At 44.4% G+C, this 25,664-nt stretch overlaps 2 protein-coding genes across 6 annotated transcripts in view; both read right to left on the bottom strand.

The window, feature by feature from the left end:
• Positions 1 to 1,039: 1,039 nt before the first annotated feature.
• DLX1 (distal-less homeobox 1) lies at positions 1,040 to 4,421 on the bottom strand. 2 transcript variants are annotated; one of them, XM_057316605.1, is made up of 4 exons: positions 3,719 to 4,415; positions 2,841 to 3,040; positions 2,178 to 2,258; positions 1,040 to 1,663 (listed from the first exon to the last, which is right to left on the bottom strand). In XM_057316605.1, the coding sequence occupies exons 1-3, from the start codon at positions 4,029 to 4,031 to the stop codon at positions 2,190 to 2,192; spliced, it is 582 nt and encodes a 193-aa protein (XP_057172588.1). In that variant the 5' UTR covers positions 4,032 to 4,415; the 3' UTR covers positions 1,040 to 1,663; positions 2,178 to 2,189. The 2 variants fall into 2 exon arrangements, with proteins under 2 accessions (XP_057172588.1, XP_057172583.1); XM_057316600.1 differs by having other exon boundaries at positions 1,040 to 3,040; positions 3,719 to 4,421.
• Positions 4,422 to 8,986: 4,565 nt separating this feature from the next.
• The window catches only part of METAP1D (methionyl aminopeptidase type 1D, mitochondrial), an 84,640-nt gene continuing 67,962 nt past the window's right edge, over positions 8,987 to 25,664 (bottom strand). For all 4 annotated transcript variants that reach the window (XM_026492557.4, XM_048214241.2, XM_057318594.1 and 1 more), the window contains 8 exons: positions 24,325 to 24,474; positions 22,730 to 22,878; positions 22,114 to 22,156; positions 18,591 to 18,754; positions 11,858 to 11,955; positions 10,510 to 10,557; positions 9,517 to 9,595; positions 8,987 to 9,386 (listed from right to left, as the gene is read on the bottom strand). In XM_026492557.4, the coding sequence (XP_026348342.1) occupies positions 9,308 to 9,386; positions 9,517 to 9,595; positions 10,510 to 10,557; positions 11,858 to 11,955; positions 18,591 to 18,754; positions 22,114 to 22,156; positions 22,730 to 22,878; positions 24,325 to 24,474 (810 nt within the window). In that variant the 3' untranslated portion in view covers positions 8,987 to 9,307. The remainder of the gene's footprint in view (positions 9,387 to 9,516; positions 9,596 to 10,509; positions 10,558 to 11,857; positions 11,956 to 18,590; positions 18,755 to 22,113; positions 22,157 to 22,729; positions 22,879 to 24,324; positions 24,475 to 25,664) is intronic.

Genomic DNA, 25,664 nt, shown 5'->3' with positions numbered 1-25,664 from the left:
GATACAAAGCAATAAGTTAACATTCTCAATATAAAACTAAACTTTGACATAGAGAACACAAAACACAGTTGATTTCAATTGATCACATTTTCCAAATTTCACAAGTAAAATGTCAAGATTCCCATTTCACAAAGCATCAGGCTTTACAGCCACACACAACAGAACGGAAAAAAGCTAAGCTTGTGCAACATGTTTACGGAACAATAATAATAACAATAATACTTAACAACAATAATAATATGTACAGCGATTAGATCCTGCACTGGAGACTGGGCGTCCAGGGTGCTGCCTGGCATTATTCTGTGGTCGAGCCTCTGGGGATTAATGCTGCTTTTGTCTTACTTTAAAGCTCACTGGCTTTAGGGCGCTCGTTTATGCCTGCCTGTTTTCTCTTCACTGCCCATCGGTCCTCTCGTGCTCCCCAAGCAGGGAATTAGGATTTTTCTTCTTGTCCAGGCAAAGCGACCAAGGGTTTTTCCCGAGATGAGAAAATTGTGTTGGCTTCATTTCTTTTTTTTTCTTTTAAAAATAGTACGGAACATGTAAAAATGCAAAGCATTAGGTTCCAACCTCTCCATACCAGCCAAGTACAAAAGTTACTGTATTAAGTTAAAAATCACCAGGTCCTCCTTGTTCGTTTTTCCGGGTGTGTTTGAAGTAATCGGTACTTTCGGACCATGCGCTCCTTGCGCTCCACAGAACTGCGACCTGGCCAACATTCACCATCAGGCGAAGTCCATTTCTCAATAAATAAAACCCCCTCCCTCCAATTTCCCCCAATTCCCGACCGAGCTACACAGATGGTTAGGCAGGCCCAGGAGAAGGTCAGAAAGGACAAAACGTCCCAGCATGCGGAACTGGGCGGCCCGGCGGACCGAGCCTCTTCCGACCTGGTGACTTTTTGCAGAGGCCGCAGAATGAGGACAGCGGACAGACGAGGACCTCGACTTCGTCAGCGCACAGATACAGAGCGAAAGGAGACAAGAGACAGACAGAACAGAAAAAAAGCTTTTGCTTTTTCTACATTGTTTTTTGTGGGTTTTTTTTTTTTTCTTCTTTCTTCCTGATAGTCCCACACAGCTGAGGGTCGGCGAGTCGGGTCCATCTGGCTCCTCTTGCTGCTCTGGCTGTCTCGGGAGGTTGTGCCTGCGTTCGGAGACCGCTGTCTGCTGTCACCGCGCGGCCTAGGCCGGGGCGAGGGCGAGGGCGTGGGCGCCGCGAAGTCGCCAGTCCAGACCGCGCGGGACTCCAAGGAGGTGGCGGGCGTCCTGCCTTCGCTGTTCCTTCTTCTTTGCCCCTGGGGCCTTCTGTAGGCCCAGGGCTTGCGGACGGGGTGGATGGACCGGGAGGCGGGAGGGGCCCGGGCCAGGGGAGACGGGAAGGAGGCGGGAGGGTGAGGGCGGCAACCTCACATGAGTTGGGGTTGCTGCATAGCTTCTTGGTGCGCCGAGGGGTACCACGACGTGTAGCTGGGGATGTAGGAACCCGCGCTGCCGCCTGAGCCCTTCCCAGATGAGGAGCTGGGGTTCCAGCCAGGCGGCACTGGCGGGGAGCCGGCAGACAGCGCCCGGCCGTTGGCCAGCGCGCTACCCTCCAGAGCCGCCCCGCCCTGCTTCATCAGTTTCTTGAACTTGGAACGCTTGTTCTGGAACCAGATCTTGACCTGCAAGAGCGGACAATAATGTGACTCGGCTAGGTCCATTGTGCCTACCCTGGTCGTCGGGGAGATGAGGGGGCCGTGGGACAGTGGAGAAAGGATCCCCTTCGCCGCCCTGCGCTACTGGGCAGCTCCCTGCTGGAGGAGCAGAGCCCCACCACCACTTATAAGAACCAAGGCCTCGAGGCCAGGCTGCCAGCCGCTGTTTGCCCGCAGAGGCAGCTCTCAGAAAGCCAAGGGGGCGTGGTGGTGAGGAGTTAGGGGAGATCCAGGCCTTCGCTTGTCAGGGACTCAGCCCGACCCTGGCAATCGTCTGGGGGAAGAAGCAGCGCCTGCACACCATCGAGTCTTCAAGTCCAATATGAACATCAATAAAAGAATCGAGTGGAGGGAAGGAGTGGAGGAAATTTATTTGCAATGCCACCTGCTTTCTCTTTGCTCCATCCTTTCTGCCCTTGAGTGAGTTGGGGGCTGAGTGAGGAGGCCAAAAGGTTTTGTTAAACTTTTCATTTGGACTTACATCAACCTTTCCTTAGTGTCTGTTTGCTCTCCCCAGCTCTGCTCCAAATCCCGGCCCAGACGTTGGAAACCTGCGCCAGTCCTGATCAGAAAGCCCATGGGATCCCCAGAGTCTTAGAGCAATCCGGGAAGGAAGGTCCCATTCCTCCTCCAGGGTCTGGGACTTGGGAGGTGAGAAGGCGGAGGAAAGGATTTCCCCTTACCCCAACCCGGTGAGAAGGAGGAGGAGGGAGACAGAGGCTCCGGCCCAGGCCCTAAGCGATTAGCCACACACTTTAAAGGCAAAGAAGGGATTAAGCCCAGCGTCTATTGTTCCAGTTGTTCGGGCACGTGTGACCTCAGAGTCCCCAAACAAAACGTCTAGGGAAATCCTTCCGCGCCCTAATCAGATTGTCCAAGGAGTGAGGGCCGGGCGGCAGGCAGCGCCGAGTACAGAGTGCAGCGACAGAGCCAGGGCAGAGAGAACTGGGGAGGAAGGAGAGACGCAGGGAGAGCCGGGGGGTGGGACGGGGACACACACACACACACACACACACACACACACACACACACACACACACACACACACAATCTCCGACCCAGAGGCCCAGAGAGCGAGAAATGAAGCTCCGGGCGCAGGCCGGCCGCGGGAAGCCCGCTTGGCAGAGGGGCAGCTGCAAGGTACCTGCGTCTGCGTGAGTCCCAAGGAGGCCGCGAGCTCCGCCCTCTCGGGCAGAGCTAGGTACTGAGTTTGCTGGAACCTCCGGTTCAAAGCCTGCAACTGCAAACTGGAATAAATCGTCCTGGGTTTGCGGATCTTTTTCCCCTTGCCATTGAAGCGCACTTCACCGCCTTCCACCACCGTGCTCTTCTCGGAGTCAGCCCCTGGAGGGACAGCAGAAGCGGGGGCTGCTGTTAATGCAGGGACAGCCTTTAGTGCGGGGAGCCGAGGGCGAGTGGCAATCAAGGGGTGGCAGAGGCTGGGCCGAGAGAGAACGCTCAAGAAACTCCGAAAGCCAGGGAAGTGTCCCGTAAAGTCCGAGGGCCGGACCCGGGCCGCTGCAGGCGGACTGGGGCAGTTCCCAGGCGTGCAGTTCCTGCCTTTGCAGAGAAAGTTTGCTATTTTTGCAGGCGGTAGTTGAGGTTTAATTACCCTTAATTGCATACATTGTTTATAGCGCTACGCAATAAATAATTACTGAGACTAATACGTGCACATGTGGGTTTCTGTTTTCCAAAGGGGCATTGTGTGCTCGGCGCACAGAGCCGCCCAGAGGCCCAGACAGTGCCAGGGGACGCTCTCGGATTTATTCTTTGCTGGATAGATGTGAGTTGGGTGGAATTTTTTAAAAAATTTTTTCTTTGCTATGACAAGGATCCATACATAGATTGATAGCCGAAACCTCCATTACTCCGGCGCCCTCCCCACCCCCACCTCTCTCTCCTCCTCTCCCTCCTCTCTCTCTCTCTTCCTCCCCCCCTTCCTCCCTCCCTTCCTCCCTCCTTCTGTCCCGCTCTCCCTTCGTACCCTTTCCTCTCCCTCTCCGTGGCGGGCGCACGTACCTGGGTCCTCCAGGCGGCTCTGGGCGAGGCTGGCGCTGCCCGGGTAGGACTGCACCGAACTGATGTAGGGGCTGGACGCGTGGCTGCTGACCGAGTTGACGTAGGGGTAGCCCAGCGGTCGGGAGAAAGACGAGGCCGAGCTGTAGGCGCCGTCGGGCTGCGAATGGCCCGCCGAGTGTAAACAGTGCATGGAGTAGTGCCCGTGGGACATGGGAGAAGGAGACATTTGCTGGTTGGGTGGCCCAAACTCCATAAACACCGCCTTGCCCGACACGGGGCTGTTGAGACTTTCTGGCATGGTGGTCATGGTCATCTCTTCTCGCGGGGTCTGGGTGTGGGTCTCTCTCTCTCCTCTGCTTCCCTTTTGGGGGTCTCTGTGTTTCTCAGGACAGGAAGGAACCCAATTTAAGCGGAACAGGGGTTTTCACTTTCCATTCATAAGAAAATGGAGTTTGTCTCTTTGAAAAGTCTAAGCATGATGCTGCCGAGCTCCCCAAACTCGCTTCAAAGCTTTGACTCAGCCAAGGTCATAAATATTCATGAGCTGGCGGAGCTGATTGGTCCGCTGTCTTGCATAATCACCGGGGATTGGTCCGAGGCGCTCCGGCTCCGCTGGACTAGAGCGGGAGAGGTGGCCCGGCCTCGGGAGAAACGCGTCCACACTTCCCGGCCGGGGCTCCTCTGCAACAGAGCGCGCCGTGCGGAGCGCACAATGGGCTGCAGCGCCCGCTCCGGGACCTCAGCGGCCCGTGGCTCTTCAGCCTCCCGCCTCCCCGGCGCGCCTTACTTCCCAGAAACCCACCAGCGGTTCGGCGCAGCCGCCCTCCCCCCACTACTGTCCCCACCCTCCGCCCGCCCCCAACACCGGGACAGGGGCACCGCTTCTCCTAGCCGCCGTCACCCGGTCCAGCGCTCAGCGTGGGCGGCTCTGGAGCCCTGCCGCGGCCTCGGAGCGCGAAGTCGGGCACTGGGGTGGGGTGGGGGGCACCGGAGGCGGCCAACAGAGCGCTGTCCTCTTGAGAGTCGTGCGCCTAGCGCAGCGCTCTCGTTGGCGGCGCCTCCCTGGCCTGGGTCCGCTCTGCCACATCCCTGGGGTCGGGTTTGGGGCCCTCCGGACAAACTCACTCACTCGGCCGCCGCGCCGCCGCCGCCGCTCCCTGGGGCCCGCTCGCATTGCTCCAGGCCCAGCTGGCCACTCCAGCTCGAGGCTGCACCGGTCTGATCAAAGCAGAGCGCGCGGAGAGCCAGGAACCCGCGCTTCTCCTCCCAGGAAAGGCGGCCGCACCGCCCCCTCCCCCCAACACACACCCCCTCTTTCCCTCCCAACCTTCCTCCGCCTCCTCCTCCCCTCCACTCCCTCTGCGCCGAAAGCCCTGGACTCACTCGCCCCAAGGGCGAGGCGCAGAGTGGAGCCGAGGAGCCGGCGGGCTCAGTTCGGCTTGAGCCTCAGATACCAGGTGGTCATTTTCCGGCCTCCTGGGGTCTGGCAAGAGTACCCGGGGTTTAGGAGTCCTGCGGACCACCGAAACCCGCCGCAAAACCAGGCCAGTGGTAGGCACGCAGATCTGGTTACAGACACGTCTCTCATTGTCGCCCCGGATCCTCCTCATCTCCAGTGGTCAAAGCGAGCGCCACTGGGCCTGGGGGCAGGGCTGGCAAAAGCTGCCACGGCGCCTTCTATCTTCTGGGGCGCTAGGTACAGAAAAGCGCACAAAAGCCCCCCGCCGCCGCCACCACACAGCCACCCCCACGAGGCGTGGCGCGCACCACGCTGTCTGCGAGGGGCTGTTGGTTCCCCATCCCGCCAGCCCCACGGTGAATCCCAAATTACTTTGTTAGGTAATTAGAAAGTGTTGATAATTATTTCTTTCATAATTTAGCGGTGTGACGGGAACGGGGAAATGATCTTGTGAAAGTTCACACGTGCAGATGTATTAGTTACTGATTCATTTGATTAAATGGTAGTCTCAAGTGCTCGGATCCGCAGCTGAAGGCGCCCCATTAGCATAACACTGATGTTTAATTTTCATACGCATAATTAGCCATATATTTAACACTAATAGCAACATGCAGCCTTTCAGCGTTAAACAGCCCGGGATTTGATCTGGCCTGAGCTGAACCTTCGGCGATGCACCTTCCCCTGTCTGGGGTGCGCAATGAGCACAGGACAAACCTCTGTAATCAAGCACATTTGGGCAGAGGGAACACCAATAAAAATGAACATTCAAAACAAATTACATCGGTGCTGTCGTTACAGATATTAGTGGAAGGGGCTTCTCTCTTTTTTAACTTCTGTAGCCGCAGCTGCTGCCGGCGGAATTCCTCTCCTTTGGTTTAAGGGCATGATATTGGGGGTAGCAATATTTCAGGCAGCGTGGTTGGAGCAAAAAGAAAAACAAAAACAAAACAAAACAATCTTTCAAACCAATAACTGGTTTGCCAACGTTTAAAAAGATTTCCCCCCCCTTAATCACCGAACCACAGGGTGATGCTTTGTAGCAACAACCAGCTAATGACTCCGCCACCAGACTACTCCTGGAGCCGCTCAACTCCTCTTGATTTCCGTGTTGCACTTGTGGTTTTAATTGCTCCTTCCTAGCTCCCGGTTCGGGGTGTGGAGTGCGGTGCGGTGCGCCCTGCACAGCAGCACGCATGCCGCCCTGGCCCCTGGTCTCTTGCGCGCACCTCTAGCGGGCCCTGCCCACGTAAGTGATCGCCGCGGCTGGCGCCGGCTCGGGGTTGGGACCGAGGGAAGTGGCTGTTGACTTCTGGCGCTCAGGGCTACACGTGAGGAAAACCGACGGCTGGGCGGCCCATGGGCCAGTTTATTCCAGAGAACTGTAAGGTGGGGGAAGGCGAGAGAGGCGGCCGCGGCTCGCGACCGTCTACGGGGCTCTCTGTCCACATCTGGAAGGGGGAATCCAAGCCTTTCCAGTGCAGGGGACCGGGCTGGCTCCGTGGAACAAAGGACTCGCACGCGCCCCCTCAGGAAACGGTTTCAGAGCCTTGTTTATTTTAGAAATGAATTATATGTGGGTGAGGGAGTGTCTACACTCGGGAATTATTTCTTAGCCCTAGAGAAGCAGGTCGGGGAGGGGCGGCTGAGCCGGGGTTCTCGGGCGCTGAGACACCCGGCCTTGAGTAGCTTCGCAGTGAGCGATCTTATCTCCACTCTGTGAGCCCGGAGTGAATCCCTCCCACACACCCCACCCCACCGCACCCCACCCCCACTGCTAAGACGACACCTGTTCTGAAACGTTGGTTTGCTTAGATCTTTGCCTGTCCCAACTCTGACAGGAAACAAAACTCTCGCATTTATCCTGAGAGTCCCGGATTCCGAGTAGAACCCGTGGGAGACAGCGCAGGACCCGAGTCTGGTGGTGGTAGCCGTAGCCACGCGTGGCCTGAAACCTCGGCGGCCCCGGGTGTGGTTTGGGTCCAGTTCAGCTGAAAGGTGGCGGTGGTGGTGCACAAAGTATTTTAAAATCTGCTTTCTAACTTCAACTTCAAAGCATGTTGAACGGAGTTCGTTCTGAATCAAGTTTGTTTCCTATGGAGCTGCCGATACTGGCTGGTGCTGGTGTATATACATACATGTGTGTATAATGTTTAAACGAGCCTTAGTTACTTTAATAAATAGGATTATAAACCTGTCCCATAAATACTTCCACCTCAGAATAATTGCTGCACAAACAGCATGTTATCCCAGTGGTTGGTAAAACCCTGTGGTCCTAATGAAATTATTCTTGGGGAACTTGGAGTAAACTGATCCGTAGATAAGATAAGCAGCTTACCGTTGCATTCTGATTGCTGTAGGAGAGAAGCGAAATCATTCTCTGGCAAACGCCTTCCAAGGCCATCTGGGCCAGGTTCCTTCCTAGAGAATCGGATTGTTCAGGAGCAGCCAGTCTCAGTCTCTAGGCCTTTGCTTGGCCAATATCTCAAACACCCTGAAAAGTTTTTCTATGGTCCTTGTAAATCTTCAACCCCTCCCTCACCTTTTCCAGCTCTCAGATCCACTTGAATTGGAATCGCCTCTGTCCAAATTCTCCATCCCTGAGCACGGAGAAAGTGAGCTGGAAGGGTAGGAGGATGCCCAAGAGAATCCGAGTCCAGGGAAAACCTTGAACTAGCCACTTTTCCAAGTGTACTTATTGGCCTGTTTCCCATCTCTTCTCCCACCAGTCTGTGTCACAAAGACAACTGCCTCTTGGGTCCTGATCACAGAGACCACCTGTCATGGCAACTACAGGTGCTTGCATTTCCCTGGTGCTCTCCAGCCCAAGCTATATTTAGTGGGCGGCAACTTTGTAAAACCCGCTTCAGTAGAAACAAAAGTTAGCACAACCCCTGGCTGCCCGGACACCCTCAGCGAACTTGTTTCTAAAACCATGATCAGAGGGGGTCTATTCTCTATGTGGCCTACTAGACGCCCAATACCTCTTCACCTGAGCCCAGGTCTGAACAGGTGCTCAGGGGGAGGTAATGAGTGCTGAGGAAGGGAGGGTATTCCGATCAGAAATGGGTCTTTGGGAAATGCAGAATGTCGGTGGTTGGATTTTCTGCTTCTGAAGCAGGTGAAGCTGCAGGCTTGCCGGCTTCAATCCCAGCTAACTTGGCTCTTGCCCTCAAAAGTTTCCATATCTCCCCCTGCTAGAATCCTCTGGGTCTCCAGCAGGAGAGCGCAGTCCAGAGGGGACCAATATGGGGACAGGTCGGCTTAGGAGCTAGACAGATGAGCTGGACACTGTTCACATATGGACGGGGGGGGGCAATGTTCTAATTTCTAGTGCAACAGACTGTGTGTGTGTGTGTGTGTGTGTGTGTGTGTGTGTGCGCGCGCGCGTGTGTGATGGAGGGGTGAGAGGATCCTTCAAAAGTAACCTCAGGGATGGCCGCTTGGGGCAGGATGAGGGATGTGAGGAGGAGCCACAGGGGCCGGGGAAAGTCATGTTTGTGGACTGCTAAAGCACTGTAGAGGCCAGACCCAGGGTTCAGGGGCAAGGAAATAGCTGTAACCAACCCCACCGTTTGTGGGCTAATCTTTTCATCACAAAGCAGCTATGAGGGGGAAAGAACTGGAAGGGCTACTGCCAATGTGGGATCCACAAGGGGGAAAGAAGAGACTTTTAAAAAATTCCCATCTAACATCTAGGCTCATTCTTTCCCCCACGCGCCCATGTGAAAAGTTCAGAGGCTCAAAAATTAACCACCTACCCTCTCCCTCTAGTAACTGTCAGAGACACAAGGACCACAGACACAATGGGCTTAGGAGGGGAACGCCTTTTACTTGGGCAGTCAAGACAAGGGAAAGAGAAAACAATGCATCTCTAGAAATCCCTCTTCTTCCAAACGAGGGCGCCCCCCCAATCTCCCCTCCCCCCATCTCTCTGAAGCCGCGCGGCCAAGGCATGGCTTGAGATCTGAGTTCCCAACTGCCCCCAATCCCCACCGGGTTTTTCTAAGACTAGAAGCTAGGTTGGTTACTGCGTGACCTCCCGTTCGCCTGTGTCTTCTAAAAGTTCTCCAGCTGGATTTCAGCAATTCAGGATAAAAAGCGCCTGGCCTCTGCGACCTACGGGCGGCTCCTCAGGCCTCGTGGGGCAGTTTGGTCAGGATCTGCACGCCCCCCGACGTGATGAGAACTGTGTGCTCGAACTGGGCGGACCTGAAACACACACGGCGGCGGTAAGAACGCGCGAGAGCGCCGGCGGGGCGGGGAGCAGCAGCTCGGAGAGCCGTCGGACCAACCTTCCCTTCCCATATCGTTTAAAAGCAACGGCACAGAAAGCAAACACCTTTGATTGTCCAGGGAGACCACAGTCCAGGCATCTTCCAGGACTTTAAATTCCGGGGATCCCTCAGTTATGATTGGCTCTGTAAGACGGAAAATATTTACTGCAGTGATCTAATCAGATTCCTGTCAAATATTGTTTCAGCTGATTATGAAAAAAGAGTAAGAAGGTTCTCCTCCCCTCCCCCCAAAAGCTTCCCCCTCGGGTTCCTGTTGTCATCTCACAAGGGCTGATAATTGATGTTGCTTACATAGTCGACTACAAACTAAACAGTAGGAAGAGGAAACACTACCGCATTAAAAAAATGTATGAAGTTGCCTAGTTCGTAATTTTTTTGAGAAAAAAGGGCATTTTAATCAAGCCTTAATTAGGACCCCGTGGATAATAACCACCCAAACACCAGTCCCTCTTATAAATACCAGTCAGTTTTTAAAAATATTTGAATTTTTAAAACATGCTTAAAATGTTCATTAATCAGCAAATAACAATTTTCTTATTTCACTCTAATTACTTCTCCATTAAGTACCACAGTCAGAAATATGATGCCTTTAGGGTCTTAGATGATTGGAATTTGGGGGCGATACCAATCACATGATCAGCCAGGAATGGGCCGCCAGACAGTACATATCACTTGCTGACAGGGAGCAAGGGACATGATCAATTCTAGTTACTGGGTGTTACTGAAAAAAACAAACCAAAACCAAAACAAAACAAAAAACCCAAAAACAAACCAAAACAAAAAAAACCCAAACACCACATTATGCTGGTAACAGAATTAGAGGTTGGATGGCTGTCGTCTCCTAAATGTGTCGGTAAGTATCTGATTTAGGAAGATGGGGCTCGAGGATATTATTTAATCAGATTTGCTATGCATCTGAATTATTTCATTACGCTGATTGGCTTTATTATTCCTTCACGGGACTGCCTGGCCTAGGCCAGCACTGCTGTCTCCATCCAGGGAGCCATGGCTCTCTGAATGCGAGCTTGGGCACTGACCTATGGTGAACGCCATTCCTTCTTCCATGAGTAGATCACTGTCATTTGCTGCAAAACAAAAAATATGGGGTGGGGGGAGTGAGAAATGGAGAGAAAGAGAGAAACAGAATTAGAGGGGCAGGATTGCTCAAAAAAACTTGGTCATTTTATTTTTTTCTTTTAGGGTAGAAGGAAGGATGGAGATTTCTAGAATCCTGGTAGTGGCTATCACCAAGGGGTTATACACAGTGGTTCTGAGCTTTAGCCTTTGCATTTTCTTTGCTTGGGATCAAGGCCCCTGAGAAGGGTGCACCAAGGCCTAGCAGAGGCAGCTGGGGTGTTTTAGACACCTGTTGCATGTTTTAGACAACCTCCACAGTCCCCTGGCCACTTGCTTCCAGGTCTCCTGGCTTCACTGGTTCGTAGGCCCTGCCTGCCACCCCAAAGAGAAAGACATCTTGGGGAACTGATACAAAGGGAAGACAGCCCCTTGGGGTGCAGATTAAAGTAGGAGGCTAGGACAGTGGTGACTTGAAATAATTCCTAGTGTTGGTGCAGGGTGGGGCACACATCTGACATACTCTGCACTCCTGCCTAGACCTCTTCTGAGCTGCTTCAGGTGGGGCTCTTCGGTGCAAAAGGAATTCTGACATGCTGGGTCCCTGGGGATCTTCCAGGGAATGGGTTCTTGGCAGTATTTCCTCTAGGGACTGCTCTCACCCCAAGCACACAGGTCAAGGTCCAACTTTCCTTCAGTCCCTGTCCAGGTGTGCAGCCCCCATTGGGGGCACTCTATAGAACTGCCTCCTACCCTAACCACTGCTTCTGGCCCACCCTCGCCTTCTCATTGTAGGGTGCACACCCAGGCAGTAAAAAGCAGGAGGTCCTGGGGAAGGAATACAAGGGTGGGTACAATCTAGAAATCACTAAAGAGTACATGCTGCTAAATACGTCAGCTGTCAACGCTGTGTAGGATGTAATGAAGTTTAACCACAACAGTCAGCAGTTAGAGAAGGGGGTAGAAAAAGAAAAACAAAACAGTCATATGTGCATGCTGCTGGGACATTGATGCAGTGGCATTTTGTTTTCAGTAACTTTTTCTAGACAAATATCCCTTGTGCCTTCAAGCCATCACCCTTCAGGGGAAGACAAAAAGCGAAATAAACCCTATTCTGAGATTGAAACTGCTGGGCTCTAATCCAGTAACATGGTAATGTGCTGGTTACAATTAAGTAACTCCCCCCCCATACACACACATGCATACACACAAAAGGATGATCATATGAATTCAAAGTCAGAGGAACATCAGGACCAAAACTGCCTTATTCCGAGTACGTTCAATAAATAGCTCGCAAATCAACCTCCTTACCATGATGCCAAATTTCTGGATGTCCATGAAAGTAAGATCCTATCCCATGTCCCACAAAATGTGGACAGACGTGCAAACCGTTCTGATGAGTTATATGGCTTTAAAAGTGACCAAACAAAATATTTAATTAAATTAGGTAAGTTTTTAATGGACATTTAGATAAAGTCACTTTAAAATAGTCTCTGAAAGAGAAAAAATCAGTTATATTTAGAGTCAGATGATAACATTAACGTTTTCATTATTCTGGAATAATTAAATTTTTTGCCATTGCATGCAACAACTCCCTTTGGATAAATGAAGAAAACAGGTATGTATCTAACACAGTAGTTTGCTTCATTTACCTTAATACAGCATTCAGACAAGGCCACTTTTAGACAACAGATGAGTGCACACGCACACATATACCGATCTGTATGCATCACCAAGATACAGGTGCATAGAATGCAGTTCACAAAAACTTGCCTGGTTTGTATAAAGTTGCACAAAAAACCATGCAAATTACTACTGATTTGGGAAATGAACAGAGAAATAAAAATGCAATCTAGAAATGTGACCTCCTACTTTTATAGTTCCCTTATTCTGGCGTATTTCAAAACATTATACATTTTAGAAGCAGACACACCCATACAAAAGGTCAAATCGTGTTGTCAATATTCGTGAAATACTCCAAAACTTTGCGATCATTTGGGATTTCCACTCAAGACATATGTCATTAACAAAATCACACAGAATGCTTTTTAATCACCATGATGCTTAAGAGAAGCTAGTATTGTGATTCCTAATTCTTAATACTTTATTAGTTCTTTCTACATGCAAATGTACTGGGTTCCATGTATTCCATATAAATGAAGTCTGGCATATAGAATCCAACCCTAAAATCTTCACCTACAAAGTTAAGAAGTTATTTTTGAAATAAGGTGAACATACTCATTTCTAGGGGCACCAGAAAGAACATACAAACCATGAACAATTTATATTTTCATGTGGATGAGGGGAATAGTGCCCTAACCCTAACCATACAATGGATCAGGATTTACAGGACTACTATTTAAATTCTTATCAAAGTCAAAGTTCTTAGACCCCAAACTAGAGTTTCCAACAGACCGTGGGTTTAGTTGAACACGAACTCAAAGGCAGCATCTCTACGAGCATTCATGTCAATACACTTATCTCTGAATATGTTTAACTTTCCTCTCCAGGCCTGCAAGATACCTTCCCTTAGACCAGGATGTCACCATAAATAGCAGGTGGACAGCCTCTCATTCAGATTTAATTTTCATGTAACCGATAGCGCAGAAATAGGTAAGCTACGCATGTGTCGATGACAGGAATAACAAGTCAGCAGTTTTCTCTCTTAAAGTTGTACTTTATAGTTACAGTTATCTCTGTGCATCTTTGCAGTTGGGGCAGGAGGTATAAAAACTTTTTCAAGGTGTTTCTATTTGCACCACACAATTTCTGAGTAAAAACTGAAAATAGAGAGTGGATAGAGGGTGGAAGAGAGATGATTAGATAAGATGATAATGATCTAGACTTTTTTTTTTTTTACAAGAATGGGTTCTACCTAAACCTGTAAATTATGTGACTTCAGTCCCAACAAACCTCAATGATTCTACGAACATTCAATATAAACTGTTCTCCTATTTTCTTTCCTTAAAAGAAAAAAAAAAAACCACCCTAGGATCTAACTGATTGGCAGGCATCACGGCTACATCTTAAATGTGTGTTACAATGGCAATCTTCATTTTAATTTCTGATGAGAGGAGAGGAAGAAAGCCCACTCTGAAAAAACACTCGGGGTCCCTCCGCCATCACACCTCTCATTCCTCTTCATAAAAGAGGCTGTGCAGTTACAAGGTGCCTAAAGATATTTGAGTGCATTCTCCTACAACAATTTACTGCCTGGATCCTGCTGGAACTTATGGTTACAGGAGTATCATAGAATGTATGTGTCATGAATGCAAAGGTCAGGATTTCACAGCCGGGTGGAAGGAGGAAAAGCACAGGACAAATTTCGCTCAGGTCCTTGGCTGAGCACCCATCTCAATGCTTGATTCCCAGGAGCTAAGTATATATTTCTGTCTGCATCTCAGGGTATTTCCCTTTTGGATTTGTAGTGAGCTTTTTAATGCATACTTGCTGGGACTAAATGGGATCAAATCTCACTAATGTTCTTAATTACTATTTAAAATCATGCCCCTTCTACTATTTTGGAATATATGGGAAGCACAAGATTATTTGCCCTGATTCTAGGGTTTTGCAAGTCTAACTTCGTAAGAGACAATCCGAGTGACCTGTAGTAGCCAATTCCACTCGAACATGGAAGCAAGTGGTGGTAACCCTGTCTGTGGCATGGGAAGGTGGGGCATGTGTGCTTCTCTTAACTGGTGTGGTGAGGGAGATGGAAACAGCTGGATGGTCGCTCCCCAGCACCAGCCGTCACAGGGCCAGGACCCCTTCTGAGCACGAGGGTCTTCTTGCCCTGGACATTCCCACTCAGGAGATCTGCCTTCTTTCTGCTGAAACCCACCAAAAAGAATTCTCCTGGTATTCGCCGTTCTGTTCTGATTTTCTCTAACTAAAAATCCTCTCAGACAGTACAACACTTAGCCATGAGCCTGAGTGCACTTATGATTTGAAGTCACAGGGACTATTTGGGGAGGGAGAAGAGGGGAGAGGAAGAAGAAGGTGTACAAATGTAGTTTCTGAACTTACTCTGGAATCATACTATTTGTGCAGTTCCTGTTTCAGTTACCGTTCCTCCCTTAAGGAATTTCATCTTGTGACCGTTTTCTTCCATTTAATTACCTTTCCTGAGGTAGTTTTCCTCGATTGAAGTATTGTGTAGATAAATTAAAATTCTTAATACATTTCAACTACATTTTGTGACTAAGAATACATTCCCCAAGAGGGCAGAGGAGTACTATGTTTAAGTGCATACTCTCCTCAAGAAATAAAAATGCACATGGAAATAGTTTATCACCATTTTTACATGAATTCTATAAACAGCCCTAATTTCCAAACGGTCCCATCTCTAATTAAATGGCCCCTGATTTTCCAAGTTCGGTCTTACCAGATTTTAATTTTAAACGGTAATCTTTGAATGAAGGAATGCACAAGTCCAAGGATTCATTCTAAGGACGAGGAATGTTTAAGTACAATTAGTAATATTTTTAAAGCCAACAACTGTTTTCCAAAAGAGTGGTACATTTTTTTGTTTCAAGCTGGATCACAAATTACTGTATTTTTCTTACAATAGTGCTGAACTTTTATTTGAGGTTTTCTGTTTCCGAAAAGCAGACATGATGGATTGAAATAAAAGATAATTTATTGCAGTGCTTACTTTCATGTGCAGAGAGAAGCAGTGTAATTGTAATTTACAGTAGCTGTCAAGAAAAATCCATCACAGATGACATTAAAATGACTTATTTTGCCTGAGCCACTTATTGTTTAAATGTGCATAATCTAATAGAAAGAGATTATTTTTAAAAATCTGCTTTATAGTCTTCTAAATTAATATCAAAACATATACTTATGAATTAAACATTAAAAACCATTTATTGATACTTTCATCATGACATTTACAACTATAAGTTTAAATTATTTTTTATTGAACTGTCACATATTTGGGATGCATGAATCTACACATTCACGATATTCTCATATGTACAGATCATATCATCTAGAGATAATTTGAATATACAGCTTTAGAAATAATTTAAAGCAAATGGAGGTACAGCGAGCATAATAACACTGTAATCTAAAGATCACTAGCCATCCCTCATGAAGCAAAAGGGCACACAGAGAACTCTTTTCATTAAACTATTGTAGCCAATACTTCTTCAGAGGTACCCTCCTACCCTTACAGGCTTCAGAGAATTTCAAAATTTCCTATAAAGATCACTAGGTTTTTGGTAACATACTACTAATAAAAGAAGCTTGAATGTTCTTTTCATGGTGTATCAGTAGAGGGAGGCTATGCAAAAGATGGTGAATATCTTAAAATAAATGAGACTGAGTTGAAAGATGTTTGTAAACCTTCAGTCTGTAATGATTCCAAGTACTTTTGGCTTAAAGGTGGAGCTTGTTTGTTTATTTACTCCCTTGAGATTTTGCCTGAATAAGAAAGGGCAAAATAATAGAGGTCCGGAAATACCGCCTTAACACTGGTTAGTCCCCGGTGGCAGACAGAAACCATCTAAATAATGAAATGTATCAGGCTCCAAGTAAAAACTTCATTGTCTTTTATTTTTCACATAGTTTTGTAAGTGTAGCTGTTGGGACTGATCCGGTTTTGAAAGCAGCTTGTACATGCAAATTCATACTCTTCGAAACTGACCTTTGTGTCCAGATAGCTAAAATCCAATGTCACTTTCAATTCTACTCTTCTTCTTCTTCTTTTTTTTACGTAGCTAGAATTAATGTAGTGAATATGTAATGAAATGCATTATCCTGCATGGAGATTTATCAGATTTTCCGACTGAATGCTATGCTTTGCTAGTACTAGCTGGAGTTCACCTGCATGTTGGTGTGGCGTGTGGCTCTTTTTTGTAAAGAGTTAAGTCGTACACAAAAAAAGGGAACAAAGGTCAGCACCCAGCCGCCACTTGAATGTGAGATTTTTCTTTTTATTCCCCTTGATGTATACTAGGCTCTGTGTTATTAGTCTTAATGATGGAAAATTGTAGTGTTGATACAAATCTTTTTTTCAAAGTAGTAGGCGGGAGCTCCATTTGTTAGTAAGTTTTTTTGTGACTAAAAGCCACGGAAAGTACATTTATGTAGCAGTAAAAGGCCTAGATGCTCTTTCCATAGCAGAGCTAATTATTCCTACTGTGACCTTACTGATCTAGCCTGTTCCTAGCACATCTCATCTGCACGCCTGTTCCTCTGTGTAGATGGTGTCAGAGAATATGAAAAACCCTATAATGAAACCATTTTCATGATGGAGAAAGGCTACTGGAGTTGCACTTGCTACAAAGAGGCTCAATTATATGAGTAATTGTGATAATTTTCTACATTCATAGCCTTCAATGGGGAAAAAAGAATGAGAGCCACAAAGGAAAATTACTTTAACAAGAAAGTACAGAGAGTAAAAATGGAAGAAGAGACAAAAAGGGGAAAAAATAACCAGAAAAAAAGTTTAAAAAATAGATCTGGAGGGAGGAATAGCGAGACAGGGAGAACAACAGAAATGCTCAAAAGCCCATGTGCAGCTGTGTTGCACAATTAAATTGAATTTTTTTTTCTGCAGTTGATGAATGTGACTACTGCAAATGTGCCTCTGTAGTTAGCTATCATTTGTTGTTCCGTGACAGGAAAAGGATAATTACCTCTCAGAGAGAATCAAAGGCTGACATGCCCTTTAGACACAGCCATGAATGCAGAGCTCGATAGAATGCTTGAATAAGAATCTAGTGTTCTCTGCCCCCTTCTACTGAAGAATAAATTTTGTTAAAATGCAAGAGCACCACCAGTAAATTTGTTGAACCCTAGGTGTTCAAAAATATGAGATCCATCTATCGACTCATCCCATTTGCAAAAATAAAACTGCATTTTGAATTCATTTCTATTATATTCATGGACAGTAAGATAGTGAGATATGCATTAAATTTCTTTTCCCAGTAGGGGTCTGATTCAACATTTCCTATGAAAGAACAGAGAGACACTATCCTTTTTTCCCAGGCTAGTTAGCCTATAATTTAAAACTGTCAAAAACACAATTTTGTTCAAAGTCTTCAATAAAAGCTTCTCAGATATAACCCAAAGAGATTTTACTAAAGTTTGATTCAGACATTGTTACAATATTTTTAAAGCCATAAATACATTTAACTGATATTTTACTGCCTTTTTTTCTTAAAGTATTTGAGGGCTTACGAAGAAAAAAGGCAGCATCTTTTCAAGGTGACTAAGCCTTCCATCCTTTAGACAAACGGGAAGTATTCAATGGTTCCTATTAATGAGAACACTACTTTAAAAGGTACTGATGTGATCATCTTTAATAAAATGTATTACTTTTGAATGAAAACACATATTCTGCGTGTCTACTTCAAAACAGTTATGGGGGTAAAAAAAAAAAAAAAAAAAAGACCTAAAAGTAGGTAACAGATCACGGGGAAAAGTCTTGAATTCAGAAAATACATATACACTCAAAAAGCAAGCACAGAATACTGTTTGGAAAATAAACAACGGTTTACAGGAAAAAATGAACCAGACAAGAAAAGGACATAAGCTCACCCTTTCGGCCTGTTTGCTAATCCACTAATTTGAAAGGTAATTTGAAAAATTGCTTGAGGCCATTTTTTTTAAAATCTTTGTATCACAGGAATATGTTTCACTTCATTCCTTTATAAAATTTAGCTTTTCTCCTGTTTCATTATCCAAGAGTTGGGATGCTTACCCCCTTCTTAGGTACTTTCTTCCATGTTTGGTGTGATTTTGAGTAAAGGAACACTACAGACCAATATGTCAAGCTAAAACTAAAGCAGTCATATAAATATTGCTTGCCGCTCCTCTAAGTTTCCTGCTGACCCTAGTATAATTCACTGTTTTAAAATCTCTCTCTCTTTTTTTAAACCCAGGGAACAACATTGCAGCTTGGCAGTTCACATACTGGTATCAGACTGAAATGATGGTTCTGAATCATAAAACATGTCATCAACTTTATACCAAGCCACCAATAACCTTTGTACCATTTGCCAACCCTCCCTTTACTTGTCAGTGTAAGGCTTACCTGATTGTGTTTCCAATTACAGAGAAGGGAGCCCCCGCTCTGCAAGCTGCAATTGCTTCATCTCTACACCTCCTGGCAACCTCCACTAACTTTTTACCACATTCATCCACATTGCCCACCAAAAACGTTTCAGAGGTGTCTCCATGGTAGCCATTGTAATAGACCTAAACACAGGCAAACATTTTAAAATACGTCCTGGTTTAAAAATGTACTCTCCGAAAGTATATATTATGTTCATTTATGTATTTAGTAGACTCATACGTTTCACCCTTCCAGAACCACTCTCGTTTCCCTACAAAAAAAAAAAAAAAAAAAAAAAAAAAGGCTATGCTAAAGCCTTACAGAAATTAAAAAGATGAAGCCATAAGATGATATTACAAAATTTAAAAATAAATATGTAGCTAGCATGGCTATTTCAGCATTATGATTAGCAATGCTAGTATAATGTTCTGATTCCTCATTTTATTTCTGAGAAGACAAAACTACACACGCATAAATTAGTGACCAAAGACACTGACCCACAATTACTACAATAGCTCTAGAGAACCCGGAAGTATTTAACATAGTGAAAAGTTTCTTCAGTGTCATGAAGATACTTGATCTTTTATTTGCCAATTCTACATTTGGAAGTGATAGACAATAATAAGAAGAAATAAAATAGACATGTCAGTATTAAACAGTAGGAGAATTTCATTCCAAGAACTGAAGTGGCTCAATATGGGAATGAAATATGTTAGGGAAAGATCCTCTCTGGAAGGGAAACCTTAGTCAAATGTTCCAGATAGCAGAATGTCAATAGAAAACACTATACATGAGGTTTTTAAAGGATTAAAACATAACAAAATAGGCTTAAGAATAAAATACAGAAAATACAATTTCATCAGTTGCCAATGATTCAGCAGGCCCTATAGGATCTTGAAAGACACAAGATTCATTATAAAAATCAATAATTAACAAACACTATAATGAATATAGAAGGTGGAAGGGGCTGGTTGAATCCTGATGCTTAGATATAGCATGGAATTTGCTATTTTGCATAAATTTGACCTATGTAGTTATTTTTCACATTTCTCTTTCTCATGAAGCAGAATGCAGAAACTTATAAAAAAAGATATTTATCTCAGCTTTCTATTTTAATACTGAGTTAATGTCTTAAATCTGTGTACTATTCTGCACTAGAACAATATTCTACTACACTCTTTAAGGGAGGCAGGAAAAGTCTTTATTCAGTCTTCACTTTATAAGTCAGAAACCTGAAGCATAAACAGGGTAACTGGTCTAAGGTCAGTGGCCAAAATACAGAGGTAGGTCCAGATGGATTACTGGCTTCTAATCAAATGTTTTCTCTACTATGTCAAATGACCTTAATTACCTTGCAACAGAGTAGTATTTTATACATTTTTTTCCATTTGCAATCCAAGAAAGTACAAGTTTGATTTTATACACAAATATATTACAGTTACTAATATAAGTGTAATTGTTTTAAAAATGTATAATTCAGTGTTTATGTAACTGTTATTTAAGTAAAAAATATTTTTAAAAATCTTTATTTGCCTTTTTATATTACTTTTTGCTAGCTTTCAAAAGGACTATGTGAACGTTTCAATATATATGGGAGTAACAATACTTCTGAAAGTCTATGACATTATCTATAATTAGGGTTTATGCTCACAAAGTATTCTTGTTTTGTACTTCATTTATTAAACAAATATTTATTGAGCAACTACTCTAGGCATCTCACAGTCTGTTTTTTTAACATTCAACTTTCAAGGGGGAAAGAAGTGTTTTCTTCTGATATATACTAGATGTAAACAATGACAAAATGCGTAACGAGTATTTTCTGATAAAATTACAGGATCTGATAATGGAGTCTTTCACTTAATAACATACCTCACAAGAAATATAATTTGTGGGGAGGGGTAAAAAAAGAAATATAATGTATTAAGATAGTAACCAATATGTTTTCTTGACTCTCATATTTCTAGACATTTGAAGTATTTCACCTTGCTTTACGAGTTTTGTAATTGTAAAATATTTGAATGTTAAAAATTTATTTAAAGTCTTCAGGAAACAGAAAAGGCACGGAATATTCTCTTTGATGCGTTGGGAGCAGTAGGAAAGCGTGTGCTGATTTCATTCAAAGCAGCAATATTTTATTAGGGGGTGATTAGGTGAGATAATAAATGTAAAACCCCCAAATCAGTTACAATTCAAAAGAAAAGTGTATCAGGAAAAATACTTTATTTCAGGTATACTTCATAAAATATCTCCTCCTACATGATTCTGAGTGGGAAAGATAAACCAACAGAATATATGTGGAGCAAATGTTCAAGTACTCTAAGTAGGACAAAATGATATATGAAAGAGTAGCAGCAATAAAGGAATCGTTGGCTATGTCACCATCCAAACCGATATGAAGCAAATAGGGTGCGTTAATTTAAACAACTAAACATTTGGCTGAACTCAACTATCGGATGCCAATTTCCACCTCATTCCCACACCTACCTAAGTTCATGGTCTAGATACAAAATAACTATTATGGAAAATATTTCCTCCTTCATAGAAGCTATACTCCTTGAATGTGGTCTATCTCAACTAGTTCTCATCAGATGGTTAAATTTTACTTATTTATTGAAAACTTACTTATTAATCATTAGATGTATACAATTTATTTACAGTCTACATAATCCAAAGGGACCATTACAAACTTTTTTAGTAAAACGAACTGCCAAAAGCGCAAACAAGCCAAGTCTGAGAAAAGTGAAAGGCTCAGGGAATTAGAAAAGGTGAGAGCTTGCACAATTTGAAGTTCCCACGTGAAATCACTTTGGGTTGTTATTTAAAAGAAAGGCTGTTAACCATTTGGTAAAAAGTTAGGTTCAGAGAGAAAACCACTCTGCTCGTATGCTCCAAGTTCAAGGCTCTCTATACCCTCTATGCCGCAAATGGAACACGACGTTACCTTCAGGGATTTTAATCAATCTAAGGAACACTGCTAGCAAAAGAGTTGCTGTCCAAATAGACTGACACACACAGGCCAATGTAGCCCCTAATGACAGAGTAAGATAATGACAGGCCCCACTCAAAATCAGCAGGAAGAGGAAGATCAATCTTGGCAGAGTGAAGGAAAAATGCTGGCTTTCTTCGCGTTAGCTCATCTCATACATATCTAGCTTCAGCAGCTGCCCAGTGCTGTGGTGCTCTCTGCATTAACCACACAGTGGATCAATAACAATTACACCTTCTCAAAAACATGACACATAGCAGGATTGGGCTGACATTTCACTTAGGCCAACATTGATCTCAGTGCATCTGATTCCAGCCCTAAATTCAAGGCAGGCCTGGGTTTCCTTGGAATAAACACGGAGTTAAAGACAAAAAAGGAAACCAGCTGCTTGCGTCTGGGTCTAGAAGTAAACAGCACTTCCCTTGGTGCAGCTCGCATTTTCAATCCACAATTCTTCCTGGTGCTACCAGCAATTCTGAAGTTGATCAAAGACTATTTTTTATATTATTTACTCACCGTGACATCAATGTTGATAATATCTCCATCCTGAAGAGGTCGACTGAAACGTAAACAGAATAAAAGTGGTGATAGACAGATCTCAATAAGAGGAATGTAAAAATAAATACCTAAGACTATCACAAAGCCAGTGAATTGCAATGATAATCTGGAGTGGAAGAGGAATAAATGGAAAAAACTACATCTGATCTTTATGTTAGTCATGTCCAATTTTATAAGAAATACAGAATATGAACACATTGCCATTGTTTAAAAATCTATGAAAAATTCTTTAAAAAATGTACTTATCAGTTACCTTAATTTTGCAAAGAGCTGAAACAATAGTTGATAACCTATTTTGCCTACGTTTGGATTTCTACCACTTACATGGTTAAATGCTAAGAAGGTAAGAGAAATATTAAATGAACAATGACCTTTTTGGATTACGCACCACTGTAACAAACATTAAATTATGTCTACTTAGAAGCAAAACACTTCAAAATTTTTGTCTTACCATAATCAACTCACAAGTTTGCAGGTGGCTTTCAATTAAGCTAGTGTCTTTCAACATGTGTTATAGATCTTAGTCTCATGTTTTAGTTTCCAAAGGAACAATATGTTATTAAGCAATAAATACCTGTCAGGAATACCATGACATAGCACGTTGTTTACAGAGGTACAAACAGATTTTGGAAAACCTCCATAGCCTAGAGGTGAGGGATAAGCATCATGACTGATGATTTCCTGATGGACAAGAGCATCTATCTCTTCGGTTGTCATGTCAACCTAAAATATTAAATAAAGAAATTGTGCAGCCACAGTTGAAGACATTTCCTGCCCTCGCCGACCACGTCTATAGCTACAGCACTTTCAGATGAGACGGTACAGATTTACTGATAAACTTGTGATACAACATTTTAATTAATGGTGATTAACATTCAATATTTAAATTGTGCCTTTTTGACAATTGTTTGGGTAGATGATGGTGTTATGGGCTGTTAGGAAATGGAAATTGTAAGCCCTAAGACCCCTTAAATTATCTGTGAGTCATTAAATGACATGACTCCTTTTGAGCCTGAACACTTCACAAATATGTTCTTAGGCGATTCCTTCCTCTTCCTCAGGGGTTAGTACCTCAGGCTAGCTGAAGCATATAAATAAATTCTCGAAAGTATCTTCAGTTTAGATGACACAGCTTGAAAAAGTAGGTCGACCCACACCTTTTTAGCCCAGTGAAACCTTAAATGGGCTTTGCAGCCAAGATGTGAAGATTATGGATCATTATTTTAAAAAACTTGGTCTGATACATATTGTAGAAATTTGGTTTTCACAAATCTTGATGTCTTTCATGCCTAAATAAATCCACTGTTTTTAAAAATATTTCTCTCTTATTACAAGGCATCCAATTGCTCCCAAACTAAAAAACAAAACAAAATAAAAAAAAACCTAAAATTGAGTTTTACGAGTACATGAAGATACCTCCATAAACTCATAAGTCATAAGTACAACTCTAAAACAAAATCTTTTATTAAAAACTACCTATTTCTTTATTTAAAATTACCAAGTTCTGCATTATTTGACATTCACATTATGCTTAGTTATGTTGCTATAAAAGTTTATTACACAGATGATACCCTGTGTTTTCACCATTGAGGCTCACTTCCTAAATTCTGCCCACCTTCTGGAAACTACAGGACCATATATATATATATATATTTTTTAATGATCCTTATAAAGCAGAGTGTTTCAGATTATTCTGGAAGAACTAAATCTTGCAGTAAGATAGTTGTCCGTAATTACATTTCTATATTATCCATAGCTTTGTGTATGTGCTCTAATCTTTCTTTGCACAGCTAATGCAAGAAAAAAGGAGACAGAGGATGAGGCAGAACAACTCTTAGGCACACAGAAGTAATGTGGGGAATAAAAGCAGAAACTACAGGCAGGAATAAGGGGGCAGAAGTCAAAGCTGTCTGCCATTGATCAAGTTGGATAGGCTGATTGGGCCCAAAGTATCACCAGAATCTTGCTACTTAAAATTGAATTTGGATTTTAAGTTACCTCTAGAATAAACACATGAAATAATAACATCCCCTTCCCCCATCCCAAGGCCTGACTTGATTTTTTTAAACAAATTAGATGTGTACAAAAGAAGAGTGAAAGGGAGAGAGGGAAAAGAGGAGGGTTTGTTGCCCCTTATGTAAGTCCTTCTGAGGCTTGGTGAGACGCCACCTTTAAACTCTTCCCAGCCAGGAGGAGGACATGACGGGCCAGCTGACAAGCCTGACGAAGCCCTTGAATCTGATCTTCATTCTTAACTTCTATGCTGTCTCCCCAGTCGGGTACAATGCCTGTCGTCACATAGTCTGGCTTCTTTATGTGCTTGAGGAAAAAGGATTGAAAATGAAGATCAGAACCCAGCACACGACAATGGGATCATTTTTTCGGACACAGCCTCCTGCTTCATGGAGCTCTGCCCTTCCTGCCGGAGCACCGACCTCCGAAGCCAGCACGACAGACCCTCCAGGCTGCCCCCAGTTCCTTCCCCTGCCCTTTTGAACTTAACATTGCCTGTTAGTGCTGCCTCTGGATGGTCTGTTAACCTTACTGTGCTTTGAGTCAAACTGGTCTGAAGTAGACTTCTGGTCAAAACAAACAGTAGTTTTCTTTTCTTCCTCCTCCCAACCCCGTAAGCAGCATTCTTGCCATTGATGGAAAAAGAGCACCAAGCTTCCAAATTGCCAAATGGCTAATTAAGAGCACTTTCATCTTCTCAACACAAAGATAAGATTTATGCAAAGGATAGCTCACAACACCCTCTCCGAATGAATATATGTAAAAGGCTGACTGTCAAGTCCGCTGAAGCCTATTACGTATACACTTTTCTTACACTCTGCAACTGTACCCAAACTAAGAAGGGACTAGAGAACAAAACCCAACAGCTTTCTTTTCTTTTTCTTTCTTTCTTTCTTTTTTTTGAGTACATAAAAAAATACCTAGAACATTTCCATCATTTGTCAAAAACAAACAAAGAAACCCCCCAAACTCAAAACATTCAACTCTGATCGCCCTTGTAGAACATTCCCCACTGCTTACTCAAACCTATGGGCCGTATTCAGAAAATAAATACTATTTTACACCCAGAGCTTCTTTCAGTCCCAAGGTTGTGCCCAGCTCTTTACAATCTATTTATGGAAACTGCCACATAAGCATTGTGGAACCGTACCCAGTAAGGGTACACAGCAGTTGGGGACAGGAAGCTGAGGAGACAACACTCCTCAACTGACATCACAGCGACTCTGGAAGGGCTGACGTTAGGGTCTGCTCTTTGTGAAGCGCAACACACCTTCACTCATAAGACCTTCACTTATTCTTGTGCTCAGACGGGCCCTTCTGACACAGGTCGCGCCAGTGCTTGGGTAGCCAGAGCCGAGCCCGGGCCAAGCGTCTACTCCTACAGCTTTGCCACCAGAGCCCACGAAAGCTCACGCAGTCTCCCCCACAGACCGTGCTCCTGTCTCCACTCTGCTCTGTGATGTGGCCAGGTTACAATTACAAGCAGAAGGGCTACT

Source organism: Ursus arctos, unplaced genomic scaffold, assembly GCF_023065955.2.
Source record: "Ursus arctos isolate Adak ecotype North America unplaced genomic scaffold, UrsArc2.0 scaffold_1, whole genome shotgun sequence".
NCBI classification, from domain to species: domain Eukaryota; kingdom Metazoa; phylum Chordata; class Mammalia; order Carnivora; family Ursidae; genus Ursus; species Ursus arctos.
Note: the sequence above shows the minus strand (reverse complement) of the source record. Positions and strands in the feature narration are given on the sequence as shown.